At 42.2% G+C, this 13921-nt stretch overlaps 1 protein-coding gene across 1 annotated transcript; it reads right to left on the reverse strand.

Moving 5' to 3' along the window:
- Positions 1 to 1343: 1343 nt before the first annotated feature.
- Positions 1344 to 12469, reverse strand: LOC143300667 (uncharacterized). Its single transcript, XM_076614503.1, has 6 exons — positions 12411 to 12469; positions 8624 to 8762; positions 6965 to 7083; positions 6025 to 6100; positions 4679 to 4868; positions 1344 to 2662 (listed from the first exon to the last, which is right to left on the reverse strand). Exons 2-6 carry the CDS (start codon positions 8759 to 8761, stop codon positions 1398 to 1400), a joined length of 1788 nt encoding a protein of 595 aa, XP_076470618.1. The 5' UTR covers position 8762; positions 12411 to 12469; the 3' UTR covers positions 1344 to 1397.
- Between the last annotated feature and the right edge of the window lie 1452 nt (positions 12470 to 13921).

The following is a 13921-nucleotide window of genomic DNA, read 5'->3' on the forward strand; positions in this document are numbered from 1 at the left end:
ACATTTATTCTGCTTCAGAATTTGTAGTATATGCCTTTCTTTCCATTTTCCCCCCTTTCTTCCTATCTCCCTCTTTCTTTCTTTCACCAATTTGTTTCCTTTTTATTTCTTGAAGAACATGTGCTAGAACTAATTTAGACTAGATGTGTGTCTCTGGAGAATTTGTTCATTTTCACTACACAGGGTTTTGTCTGTCAAAGTTCAAGCTGTCTTTTGGGCCAAAAGAATGTGCTGACCACTACAACGCAAACTTTCTAAACTTACTTATAACTAATTCAGGTAATAATCTTATTTACATTCTATTTTAATGTTTTCCCATGCCAAACAGCTAATGTATGTACCTGCAATTCGACAATAAACCAGTCTTGAATCTGAATTTGAATACCTGCCGTCTCTACCCTATGCTTAGTCTATGACTTCATCTGGGTCCTGCAGAACCCTCCTCAACCTGTTTAGCCATCTACGTAGCCAATAAACACTGTAGAATCCCCCTCAATCTGTTCAGGCAACGAACATTGCAGAACACCCCTCAATCTATTTAGCCAACGAACATTGCAGAATGCCCCTCAACTTGTTCAGCCAATGAACATTGCAGAACCCTCCTCAACCTGTTCAGGCAACGAACATTGCAGAACGCCCCTCAATCTATTTAGCCAACAAACATTGCAGAATGCCCCTCAACTTGTTCAGCCAATGAACATTGCAGAACCCTCCTCAACCTGTTCAGCCAATGAACATTGCAGAACCCTCCTCAACCTGTTCAGCCAATGAACATTGCAGAATGCCCCTCAACTTGTTCAGCCAATGAATATTGCAGAACCCTCCTCAACCTGTTCAGCCAATGAACATTGCAGAATGCCCCTCAACTTGTTCAGCCAATGAATATTGCAGAACCTTCCTCAACCTGTTCAGCCAGTGAACATTGCAGAATGCCCCTCAGTCTATTTAGCCAATAAACATTGCAGAATGCCCCTCAGTCTATTTAGCCAATGAACATTGCAGAATGCCCCTCAACTTGTTCAGGCAACAAACATTGCAGAACGCCCTTCAAGCTGTTCAGCCAATGAACATTGCAGAATCCTCGACCTGCTCAGCCAATGAACATTGCAGAATTGTCCTTAACCTGTTCAGCCAACGGACATTCCAGAACCCTCCTCAACCTGTTTAGCCGAAGAACATTGCAGAAATCCCCTCAATGTATTCAGCAAATGGATTTCAGAACCCACCTCAATCTGTTTAGCCTATGAACATCGCAAAATAACCCCCCTCAATCAGTTCAGCAACCCCCCACCCCTCCTCTCCCGATCTCTTCAGCCAATGAACATTGCAGAATCCCCCTCAAATGGTTCAGCCAAACACCCCACCCCCCGATCTGTTCAGCAAACATAAGAACACAATCAGTCCTGTCCCAGTACACTCACCATGTTGGTGTCAGAGCTGTGTGACGGAGAGCCCATGATGGTGTCGTCATCGATTTCCACAATGGACACGTGGTTGGACACGTCCAGAACACAACAGTCATCATCCCCCATGTAAATCAGGCTTTCGCCCTCCGCCTCTTCCCGCCCCATATACATCACGCTCTCATCCATCTCTCCGTCTGATTCGTCACTCAGTGTGGTCGCCTCTGTCTGCCACTGGGCGTCTACCTGCTCCACTTTGGGTGCAGACACTGCCTGCAACTGCTGCAGGGTCTCCTGAGACTGGGGCACCATGGCCCAGGCACAGCTGGGACGACTCTTCATTTTCTTCGGCACCATCATCTCCAGCAACGAGCTCTCCCCACCAGGTTTCTCGTCCGTATCACACGTGTTCGACTGCTCCTGTGGTTGTGGGCTCAGGGCTGAAGAATAGCTGGGACAAGTTTTCAATTTCTTAGAGGAGTTCATCTCCAGCACTGAGCTCTCCCCAAGTTTCTGGTCGGTCTCACACGTCTTGACCTGCTCCTGTGGTGGGGTCATGGCTGAAGCACAGCTGGGACGACTTTTCATTTTCTGTAAGGGAATCGGTTCCAGCTTGTGGTCTTCACTCGTCCAACGGTTCTCAACAGTGGCGGAATTTGAACTCATGAGCTGTTGAGGAGGGACCATGGCCCAGTCACAGCTGGGACGAGTTTTCCATTTCTTGGGGGCATTCGTCTCCAGGGATGAACTTTCCTCACCATGTTTCTCATCGGTCTCACTTGTCTTGATCTCGACCTGTGGTGGGAGCATGGCCGAATCGCAGCTAGGACGACTCTTCACTTTCTGGGGGGGAATCTCTGGTGCTGTGCTCTGACCCCCAGCACTCTGATCAGTCAGCTCCCTGCCACACTGGATGTCCATGTTGTATAGGTCGTGAGTCATCTCCGAGCAAACCTCACGCGGTTCAGCCACAGACTCGACGACCTTCATCGGACTGCCCACACTTTCCGCCGGTCTCTGCTGCGCCACCATGTTGCCCACATCACCTAAAGGTGCCCGAGGCTGGAGGCTGGTGTCCTTCATCTCGCCATCTTCCTGCTTGATGGCAGTGATGGGCGTGTAGGAGGGGATGTGGGGTCGGTAGTACAGCAACAGTTCCTCCACAGCATCGGGCCTGGGCACGTACCTGTTCATTATGCGGAAATGGCCTGTAGGGGTAAGGTTCAGGGTGGACCGCCCTTCCCGCGACACGATAGTCCCTGCACACAATGCCAAACACCGCCATGATGGCAAGCAAGCAAGCAAGCACAGGAACTGCTCCGATACCTGGAAATCTTACAGACAAAACAAACCAATAGATATTGTGTCAAGGTTTCTGTCATTCTAACAGAACATGCTGTCTCGATGATCAGCTTATATCACAGATTGACACAAACTTACAGTTGGGCTACCAGCAAAGTTGAGAGCTGTACAATCAATGGTTTCTCCACTGCAATGGGAATTCACTTCCAGAACTCTGAGTCTTTTGTGAAGGACTAAGACTCTCACACCAGGAGGCAAGATTGCACTGGCTCTTAGTGCTGCAGCCTTGGGGGCCAGTTGGTCTTTAGGATCCAGAGAAAGTGGGGATGTAACTTGGGCAAGACGCTTTCCACAATAATCAAATTCTAGCCCAGATAGTCAGGACAGCAGTTACCTCTTCTGCTGTTCTAAGGTGATAGACACGACGGATTATTATATGTTCCAATATATGGATCTACTCAAGTTACACATTCTGGCATGCATCTCCATGTCTCTCTGCCTGTCCCACATCAGTCTATACAGAAATTGGTGCATCTGCCTAAACAGAGAAAGCTTTTACCCATCACTGACATCAAGTACAAAATATATATCCAGTACAAACAACCAAAACATCATCACTGAGACAGTTGTTCATAATGCCAGTTTTTGAACATCCATAAGTGTGTGAACATGACATCAAAGTTATGGAAGAAACAATTACAACAAAGTTTACATCTAAAGCACTGCTTCAGATTTGTGACTTTTTTTCTTTCTTTTTTTTTAATGTATCAGTGGTTTCCCCCCTGTTTTGTAAGACACCAGATTTTGTATCTTTTTAAGGATCACTATTTGCAGCTTGAACAATATAATTATCTTATGATGGCTGAACAGTCAACTGCAGAAACCATCCCAAAGCTATCACATTCTAGAAAGTGGCAAAAGAAATATGACCAAAGCCACATAACCACCAATTTTTCTCGAAATCCACATGACCACCAACTTTTCTTCAAATCATTTAACTCCAAAGCCACATGACCACCAATTTTTCTTGAAATCATTTAACTCCAAAGCCACATGACCATCAGCTTTTCTTGAAATCATTTAACTCCAAAGTCACATGACCACCAACTTTTCTTGGAATCATTTAACTCCAAAGTCACATGACTACCAACTTTTCTTGGAATCATTTAACTCCAAAGTCACATGACCACCAACTTTTCTTGAAATCATTTAACTCCAAAGTCACATGACCACCAACTTTTCTTGAAATCATTTAACTCCAAAGTCACATGACCACCAACTTTTCTTGAAATCATTTAACTCCAAAGCCACATGACCACCAACTTTTCTTGAAATCACCTCAACTCTGAAGCATTATCACAACACACTGAATTCTTCAAGGCTCAAAACTGAATTCTTAATTAAGTGATTGAGAACTACCAACTTAAGACTGCTTGTATGATACATCACCAGATATACTATCACAAGGCATATCTCACAGTCATACACACATACACACACTCACACAGACATCTCATCAATATTACGATGTTGTTCCTATATAAACAAACACAAACACCCCCTCCCACCGCTTTTTCTTATACAATTACATTACATGCACACATGCACACATCACATCCAAATTACTTTGTTGTCTCTAAAAAAATCCAAACACAACCTTCCCACCCACCCCGACCCATTTTTTCACCTTCCCTCAAAAATAACAACAATAAAACAAAGAAAGACCACCACTGAACAACACCAGTGACTCAGCAGCAGTGCAGGTTCTCCTCTGGTGTGTGGCCCTCTGGCGACCTAACATCAATAGTTTTTCTGTGCACTACTAATATTGGTATTGTGGCAGACAAATCTGGGGTGTGGCTGTTTAATGGGGGACTCGTAATGAGCAGTGTGGGAGTAATGTCAATGAAAATGGTGCAGATGATGGGGTAGCGAATGAGACGAAACAAAAAACAAAACAAAAAACATCCTACCAAACTGATCTCTTCTGCCCGATGCGATGTCCCGTTTTGTCAGGTGCTGAAGCTTGCGGTCCTGGCTGATGCTGCCAGAGGCAGCCGCCACCGTCTTGAAGACAGGGGCCTTTTTCTGGCCTACATAATTCACGTGGAACACCTCCAGTTTGATGGTGCTGGCCAACTCTCCTAGAGGGTTCATCGTCTCCTAGCAAAAACACAACACCGTTTTAGTTTATTAAGGAGGTGCCACTGCTTTCGGAAGAATCCATATATACGCACAGTGCACTACACCACATCTGCTAGGCAGAGGCTATGGTTCCAGCAGGTTTTCTCCAGTATGCCAGCAGTAAAACCTAACACACTGTCAAGCCTTCAATGCATGCATATAGGGTTTTTTTTTCATAACCTATCAGAGTGCGTTTCTTCCACTGAATATTGCCAGAGGATAACACATATGATGTCATATGTTCATTTTCAGTGTACCAAGTACACGCTGCACACGGGACCTCAGTTTTTGGTCTCATCTACGTGAATAAAAGCTCAATTTGATTTTCCAGTCAAACTTGGGAGAAACCGCAAGATCGGAATTCAAACCCAGACACTCATGAACACAGTACTGGCAGATGACCATAACCATTCTGCCACCTTCCAAACACAACACAACAGCAGTTTCAGACTCTAAGAACCTACAGCAACAAATGGGAAGTCCCTGGAAAAGTTCTATAGAATAATCCACTTTTAGACAGGAAAACAAATAATGCACTTTCAGACCCAAAACAAACAAACAAACAAACAAAAAAGAGTGTGACGCTGCACTGTGGCAACGCAGTCTCACCCTGGGAAGAACAGCTCAAATTTCACACAGAAAAATTAGTTCTCACAAAAAATATGATGCAATACATTTTGCGCATAGGCATTTCTACCTTTACCACTTCAAGTCTGCGGAGAACTTATTGTAGTAATTAGATAAAGTTCAGCTTTTGCATGAAACCGTGGATGTGCTAGAAACATGCCGCAGGTACTGGTCATATTTTGCATGAAACTGTTTTCAGGTTTACTCAACGGTTGTGCTTTGATTCTTCAACTTACTGATGTGACAGACAGACCAAAACAAAAAACACAAAAAAACACACAAAAAAAGCTGACAGAAAAAATGAGACAAAGAAAGAGAAAGAAAGAGAAAATGTACCACCACTACTACCACATTTGCTTTAAAATACCTGATCCTACCACAGACTGAGAGAAGGAAAGCAAAAATGTGCTACTGCTTTTACATTTGCTTTTCCATACCTGATCCTGGCACAGAGAGAGAAGGAAAGAGAAAGTGTGCTACTGCTATTACTATATTTGCTTTGACATACCTGATCCTCCTTTATTTTTGGCAGAGAGAAGAGCAGCTCTCGGATTTCACTGCCCACCTTCACCCCACTCAGCTCGCTGCAGTTTCAAAACAAAAACAATTTCAACGTCTTTGGTTGTTTTTTTCTCTTCTCTCAAGAGTGACAACACATAATCATCTGTGACAACACAATGAGTTACACTGTGCATCGAGTTAAATTAACACAATGATAAGACGAGGATTTCTGGTTCAGTTAGAAATTGCTACCTCTACTGTTACACTGTAAAACTACAGTAAGTGCGCAACTTTTCCAAATCCTCGCTCGCTTAGTCTGATTTCACTCCATATATTAAGTCTGAACAATCTCAAGAGGTAATGCCTGGAAAGCAAGAGAATCTGAGTGCACAGGATCAAATACGATACCCACCAGTATTTTCTCCCCCTTCACAAGACCTAGAGTGGTGGTCTAGACGTTAGTCGTTCAGATGAGACAATAAACCAAGGTCCCATGTGTAGCATGCTTTTAACCCATGACAATAAAAGGGTTGTTCATGGAAAAATTCTGTAGTAAAAAATCCACTTTGGCAGGAAAACAAAAACACATGCAGGTAGAAAAAAAAAAGGTGGTGCTGCACTGTAGTGATGCACTCTCCCTAGGGACAACAGCCCAAATTTCACACAGAAATCTATTGTGACAAAATGTAATACAACAATATCATGAATCAAATTCCTGATAGCACTTCCTTTCAGCTTGCTACATGAATTTTTCTGGTCACAACTACAGCTCCATCTTCATCTTCTATCCTGTGCAGTCACTGTCCTTGCCTGCGGACACTTCAAGAAAAACAAAGGGACAGAAGAGGGGGAAACCATCTGCCATCATATTCTGTCACAGGAGAAAAGAATGAATATATATAAATACCAACTAAGGCGGAAGGGGACGACCTGAAAAAGACACTCACAATTTGTTAGTGCGGAGAGGCTTGTTCCTGACAACCTGTCCATCCAAGTAGACCTTTATCCAGACCACTTCTTTACAGTGACGCTTAATGTGGAGAGAAAAGGGCACCACTGGGTACTTCTGAAAACAAACCAACAACACACAACGACATTAGTTTCAGTTTCTCAAGGAGGCATCACAGCTTTCAGACACATCCATGTATGCTACATAACATCTGCCAGACAGATGCCATTTAGATGAGACGATAAACAGAGGTCCCGTGTGCAGCATGCACTTAGCACACGTAAAAGAACCCACGGGAACAAAAGGGTTGTTCCTGGCAAAATTCTGTAGAAAAATCCACTTCGATAGGAAAAACAAATAAAACAGCATGCAGGAAAAAATACAAAAAATTGGGAGGTGCTGTAGTGTAGCGACATGCTCTCCCAGGGGAGAGCAGCCCAAATTTCACACAGAGAAATCTGTTGTGATAAAAAGAAATACAAATACAAGTATATATTTGTGCACCTATAACAGTGGACTTCTACAACAGAATTTTGCCAGAGGACAACAGTTTTGTTGTCATGGGTTCTTTTTCAGTGCGCCAAGTGCATGCCACAAATAGGACTGGACCTTGGTTTAATATCTCATCCGGATGACTAGACGCTCAGTTTGATTTTCCAATCAAACTTAGAAGAAAGGGCGAGAGCAGGAATTGAATCCAGACCATCATGGACAATGTAACAGTATTGGCTGATAAGTATCTTAACCATTCTGCCACAGTCTTCCATGGAGGAACAGCATCACATTATGCAGTGCAGCATGAAGCAGAAAAGCATCTTTAGAAAAAAAAAAAATCATAAAAGTTATTTTCTTAAAAGGAAAAAGCGATAAACGGACATAAAAATATGGAAGCATACCATGTAAATTTTTCCAGTGAATTTGAGCAAAAGTAAATACTTACGAAACAAGGAGAATTGTTTGAAGAACAATTTATGGGTTAATAGCAGAAGGGATGGGCTAAAACCTAGGCCTCATGGCTTTTAAATGTCCTCCCCTCTCAAATATTACACATATAAAACACACAATTGCTACATAAACTCAAAAGTTTAAAAGCTTCACAACAAAGACATGAAAAAGAGGAAGAACCAAACTTAGATGTCACAGGAAAAAGTATATGTTAACAATTCAATTATCAACGTGAAGCAACTCAATTTATATTATATATCATATTGCAAGAGAAAGAGTGACATCAATTTTGCAGACATGACTATGATTCATACTCATACAAGTTTACAACAAAAGTTTACAACAAACAGCCATGAAATAAATCTTTTACCTTTTACCCAGCTTGATCAGCTGTTTTTAGGCTGCACTCAAATCTATTCATTGGCTTCAAACAGAAGAAATTGGTATCAGTTCCTTTAAAAATTACCAGAAAGCATTTTTCTATCCTCAAGCATGAGTCACCAGCCAACCAGAGCAATTTTGGTATCCACATAGTAATGTCAAGAATCATGCCCATGGACCAAATGTTTTGCTATGTGAATGTTGAATCACATTGATGTCGTGAAAAGTCAAAATATAACCTTGTGTACAAGGGGGGGGAAAAAAAGGTAAACACCAAACATTAAAAAAAAGAAAAAAAGAATCATGCCCACTCAAAAGAGAATTTACTTACTTGGTCATCTTCTTCAATGATGTACGATGATGGCCCCTTCAAACTGATCTCTGTGTAATTCTTGTGGCTGATGGTGTACTCAGGCAACAGCAAGTTGTCCACACACACACTGAAGGAAACAAACTGTCCAACAGGCATTCTGCACAGCAAACAGATCATTTCTTTTATAACTGTATTAGTTCAGGCCAAATGGCTTTTTAAATGTACTAACAAATGAGGATGACGGTCCTGCTATGGCGGGCAACCGGTACATTTTACTCAGGTATGAAAAAAACGAGGCTGACGAGGCTGTACTCGTCTTCTACTCTTCCTTACATAACATATTCTGGTGTTAATCTGACCTAAGAAATACAAACACCTGCAGTGTTGATCAGGAAATTTTCAGCTAACTTACCACAGGATACATCCATGAATCAGATGATCCTTAACTTTCACTTTCAGACCATAGCATTCTCAACGCTGGGTAGGACCCGGCCATGAGTCAAAGACGCACTTGTTCCCAGTCTTTTTGTGTCCAGACATGTGGAGTGGTGGCCTAGAGGTTATGTGACTTCTAGGAAACAAGATAATCTGAGAGCATGGAATCAAATCCTACACTCAACAAAAAATTTCTTCCCCTTGAGTAGGGGTCTGGATGTTAATCATTCGGAGGAGATCAACCGGGGACTGGGACCCCGTGAGCTGCTGAGCGGCACAACCCTAGCCTTCAATGACACTACATACCAGTGGAGTAAAAGAAAAACAACAAAAAAGTGAGGTTAATTTTTTTTTTTTTTTTTAATGGGATGGAAGGCAGGCTCACTGGAAGAAGGTGGGATGGGGACAACTTCACTCTTTCATTGCCACAGGTGACTTGTTGACTGGACAGTGTGCCACCATAGGCAACTTTTGTTGACATCGAAAAGTCATGTTAATAAGACAATTTTTCACATTGTAACAAAGTTCAACAGTTGCAGCCAGGTTCCCGCCGATAGAACAATGGCTAACCTTTGGGGAGGCTTTGCTCTCTGACCAAGTTTGAAGGGAACAAGTCCGTTGTGTTATTTTGACATGAACCGAAGCCTTTTACAATAAGCATCATTTCCAAAATATTTGGTGCTGAGGAGCATTTATCACACAAAAACTTGGCAGTGAAAAAGTTATAAACAGAATGGTTAAGGAGGGAGGAGGGGGTGAAATTCATTTTGTTAAGTCACAGGCAGGAATCCTGTCTGGACTTGAAACAGTCCAACTACCTGGCTGTGACAATTTCTTGGGGCAGTATGTTCCATTACAACAAATACATGCAGGGTTTATGCTTAGGTCAGCAGGTCAGGCACCAGACTTTCTTTTTCTGCTGAGGAGCTGTAGCTGTATGGATCAGTCTGCCCACTTTGCGACCTCAGTCAATGAAAATGATATCACTACTGTGGAAAAAAAGACATGAAATCAGAGATTCTTACATTCATTTTCCCAGGTCAACACATGTGCACGTACATAAGTTTAACAGTGCTGTAAGTATAACTCAGATATAATTTTTCTAATAAATACTGGCATTTCGTCTGCGTTTTGGGGGTTATGGAAACATGAATAAGTCAGCATGCACATCCCCAACAACGGAGAATGGCTGCCAATACATAGGGGTAAAAACTGCAATATATATATATATATATATATATGCTCCACATTTCTCTCTCTCCACTCAGACTGGCTTTCTTACGTCTCTCAACAGGGGAAGAAATATAAAGTATGTATTACAATGTTATTCAAACAAATTTACGATTTTTACGTCTGTGAAACGCTACTGTATGGAAAGAACACAAGGGAAGAAATGTGGATATTGCCATAAAAAAAAAAAGCAAAAAAAAAAGCACCATTCGTAGATCTATTCTAACGCACAAAAGCTGGAGAGGTCTGGTTTCAAAACAACGATGTATGCAACAGGCTGTATCAGTATCAGTATCAGTAGCTCAAGGAGGCGTCACTGCGTTTGGACAAATCCATATACACTACACATCTGCCAAGCAGATGCCTGACCAGCAGCGTAACCCAACGCGCTTAGTCAGGCCTTGAGAAAAAAATAATAAAAAAAAAAAAAAATATATATATATATATATATATAAGCGTACATATATAAATAAATAAATAATAATTATGAAAAAAAAGAGAAAAAAAAGTAGTAATGAAAATAATGATAAAATAATAATAATAAATAAATAATTAAATAAATAAGACAACAATGATGATAAATAAGCAAATAAATATAAAACATGAAGACACACATTCACACATACACCCACACATGCATAACAGATATGCCCCCAAAACGCAGTTTCATAGATATGAAAGCACAGTCAAATACATATAAACATACATGAGCTCCAACACACACACACACACACACACACCACAAATTTCCCTGCACCTCCTCTACCCCCTCCTCCACACACTCGGAGTTTCTAGTCTATGTATTGCAGCTTCCACGGCACACACACACACACACACACAAACACGCACACACACACTCACACACACAGATGAACACTTACTTGTACAAGCACACACACACACGCCCATATCTCCCACCCCCAACCCCACACACATATATACAAAGATATATATATAATATATACGTTCCAATATCCTGATGCTCCCACAGTGTAGGCATGCATACACTCACATACCTCATCCTCTATCTCAACTCCTCCCTGCACCCCCATCTCCCCCTCACACACACACACACACACACACAACACACACACATAACTCTCCTGACACTTGTGTACACTTACACTCTCACGCATGCACAAACGCACTCAAAAACACAGACCCACACATACACACAAACACACACGCACAGAGGCTGCCACTGATTGGCCGCAAGAGGGATGGGAAAAGATCTCTGATGCCAAGAATGTGGCGTCTAGTGTGTTGCTCAGTCTACTGTATTTGGAAAACCCTTTTACATCTATTTGCTTATATATCATTTATTCACCTCCTTTTTTTTCTCTTTTTTTTTTCTCAAGGCCTGACTAAGCGCATTGGGTTACGCTGCTGGTCAGGCATCTGCTTGGCAGATGTGGTGTAGCGTATATGGATTTGTCCGAACGCAGTGACGCCTCCTTGAGCTACTGAAACTGAAACTGGAAAAGCCCACAGAGACTCTGTTCCGTTTTGAAGAAATTTGCGCAATGTTGGTTAGAATGCTGCCTACAAAGTCACAACCTCCAGCCTAACGATGGAAGTTGAAGCTGTGACACATGCCCTCCAGTGGCTATCGTCCATCCATACGCCCGGAAACCAACATGCCATGATTCTAACAGACTCAATGAACCTCATACAGAAAATTGAAAACCAAATGGGAAGCCCAGAGTGGCATAAGGCAATGCGCAACTTTCAGATTAAAAAACTCACATGGTCATACTGCCCGGGACATGCAGGAGTTAAGGGAAATGAGCGAGCTGACAGACATGCTGGTAACGTAACACCAACGAGCGGCCGACATCTAGGAAAATCGGAAATCCTCAGAAAAGTCAAAGAATATCAAAAACAACAGGTACAAGGCCATCACACCATCGATCGCCTCAAAGAAATAAAAGCAGAGAGAGGGAGCGGCCGTAAGTCTAACATGAAAGGTAGAGCACGATGCTTTGCAAATCAAAGAAATATCGCCATCATTTCCAAACCAACAACAGGCTGTGACACACACGACACATTAAATTAGTTTACACATGATTTTTAAAAAGTGTCTCCAAAAAAAAGTGTTCATACCAATACCCTATGGCACCTTCCTTTCTCTCACACCCACCTGATTTCAACTATACCAGTTGGGAAAACTCAGCTGGGCTTTCATCGACTTGCTTTCCGCTCACTTTCAAAAAGTGCATTGGGATTTCTGTGCCTTCAAAACTTCCCGCGGTTGTGGATATAAACCGCAGATACAAGTACGACAAAACATTTAACTGGAAATGCACTTGGGCTGTACATTTTTGTCCATTCTTCTTCTTCTTTTTTTCCAGTTTTTTTATATTTACCTTAATCTACGAAAAATTCACTGGGGCGTCACACAGAAGAACTGTGCATCAGATTCCTCAATGCCTTTCGTTGTGTGTCAAAGCGTGGGTCTCTACTGTGACAAAGTTGTTTTCACGGCACGTCCATTCATCGATTTTTATTGTTGTTTGTTTGTTTTTCTTTTGTTTTCTTTTGCCTGCGTGTGTGTGCGCGCCCGTGTGTGTGTGTGTGTGTGTGTGTGTGTGTGTGTGTGTGTGTGTCTGTCTGTCTGTCTGTCTGTCTGTCTGTCTGTCTGTCTGTCTCTGTGTGTCTGCCGGTGTGTGTGCTACGTGTGCGTCAGTGCGTGTGTACTGATGTTGTGTGTGTGTGTGTCAGTGTGTGTCAGTGTGTGTGTGTGTGTGTGTGTGTGTGTGTGTGTGTGTGTGTGTGTGTGTGTGTGCATACCATGAATACCGGTCTAGTGCATCCATGAATTTGTATGCAACACATTTTTTTTCAGAGTTGTTGGTCATTATTATGAAAAAAAATTTTTTTAATCTTACGAAATGTAATCAACATATTTTTCACCAAACTGAAGGGTTACTATTGCTGCCTTTGTCCACCGTTGACCTGCTTCTCTCTTTCTATCGTTCTCTCTTCAAAACTAAACTCATCCCCCCCAAAACTGCATGCGGCTCTCCCTCAACAACCGGCAACATATCCCTCTCGATCGGCAGGTCCACCTCTTCCTGCTACTGAACAGTCATTTATATATCCACTCCCACATTTCCCCTTTCTTACCCCTCCTCACTTCGCACAAGGACACCCCTCACTAGACCTATCCCCACCCGGGAAAAAACAAAAAGAAAACAGAAAATCTTTACATTCTTTACAACAGTGCTTTCTGAGCATCTCCTATCACTGATGATGCTAAAATCATAACAAAATTATGTTGGTGATGTAATGAAAGAACAAGAAGAATATATGGGCAGACAGGAAGAAAGATTCGTTCTTGTCATAAAAAAGAAGAAGAAGAAGACGAAAAAGAAACAAAGAAAAAAAGAAGAAGAAAGGAAGCTACCACCGGTTTTATTACCACAAAGCGATTGGCTCTGTGGTGTATGTGATGCCACAGTAACATGGGAAGACAGAGGTGTCGCTTGTGAGGCATGTGGACTGTGGTACCATGAACACTGTGAAGACATTCACTCTGAGACGTACGCAAATCTAACTCCAAAGGTCCAGTGGTTCTGCAACTTTTGTGGACACCAAAACAACCTACTAGTGTTTGATCTTCATTCTAACGCAAACAGCTTAGACTGGTCA

The sequence above is a fragment of the Babylonia areolata genome, chromosome 26, assembly GCF_041734735.1.
Source record: "Babylonia areolata isolate BAREFJ2019XMU chromosome 26, ASM4173473v1, whole genome shotgun sequence".
Taxonomy (NCBI): domain Eukaryota; kingdom Metazoa; phylum Mollusca; class Gastropoda; order Neogastropoda; family Buccinidae; genus Babylonia; species Babylonia areolata.

Coding starts and splice junctions, on each gene's coding strand:
- LOC143300667 (XM_076614503.1), bottom strand. CDS start 8,761: ATGCCTGTTGGACAGTTTGTTTCCTTCAGTGTGTGTGTGGACAACTTG. Junction 6,101..6,964: donor CCTCTCCGCACTAACAAATT/GTGAGTGTCTTT, acceptor TTGAAACTGCAG/CGAGCTGAGTGGGGTGAAGG. Junction 4,869..6,024: donor CAAAAATAAAGGAGGATCAG/GTATGTCAAAGC, acceptor TGTTTTTGCTAG/GAGACGATGAACCCTCTAGG.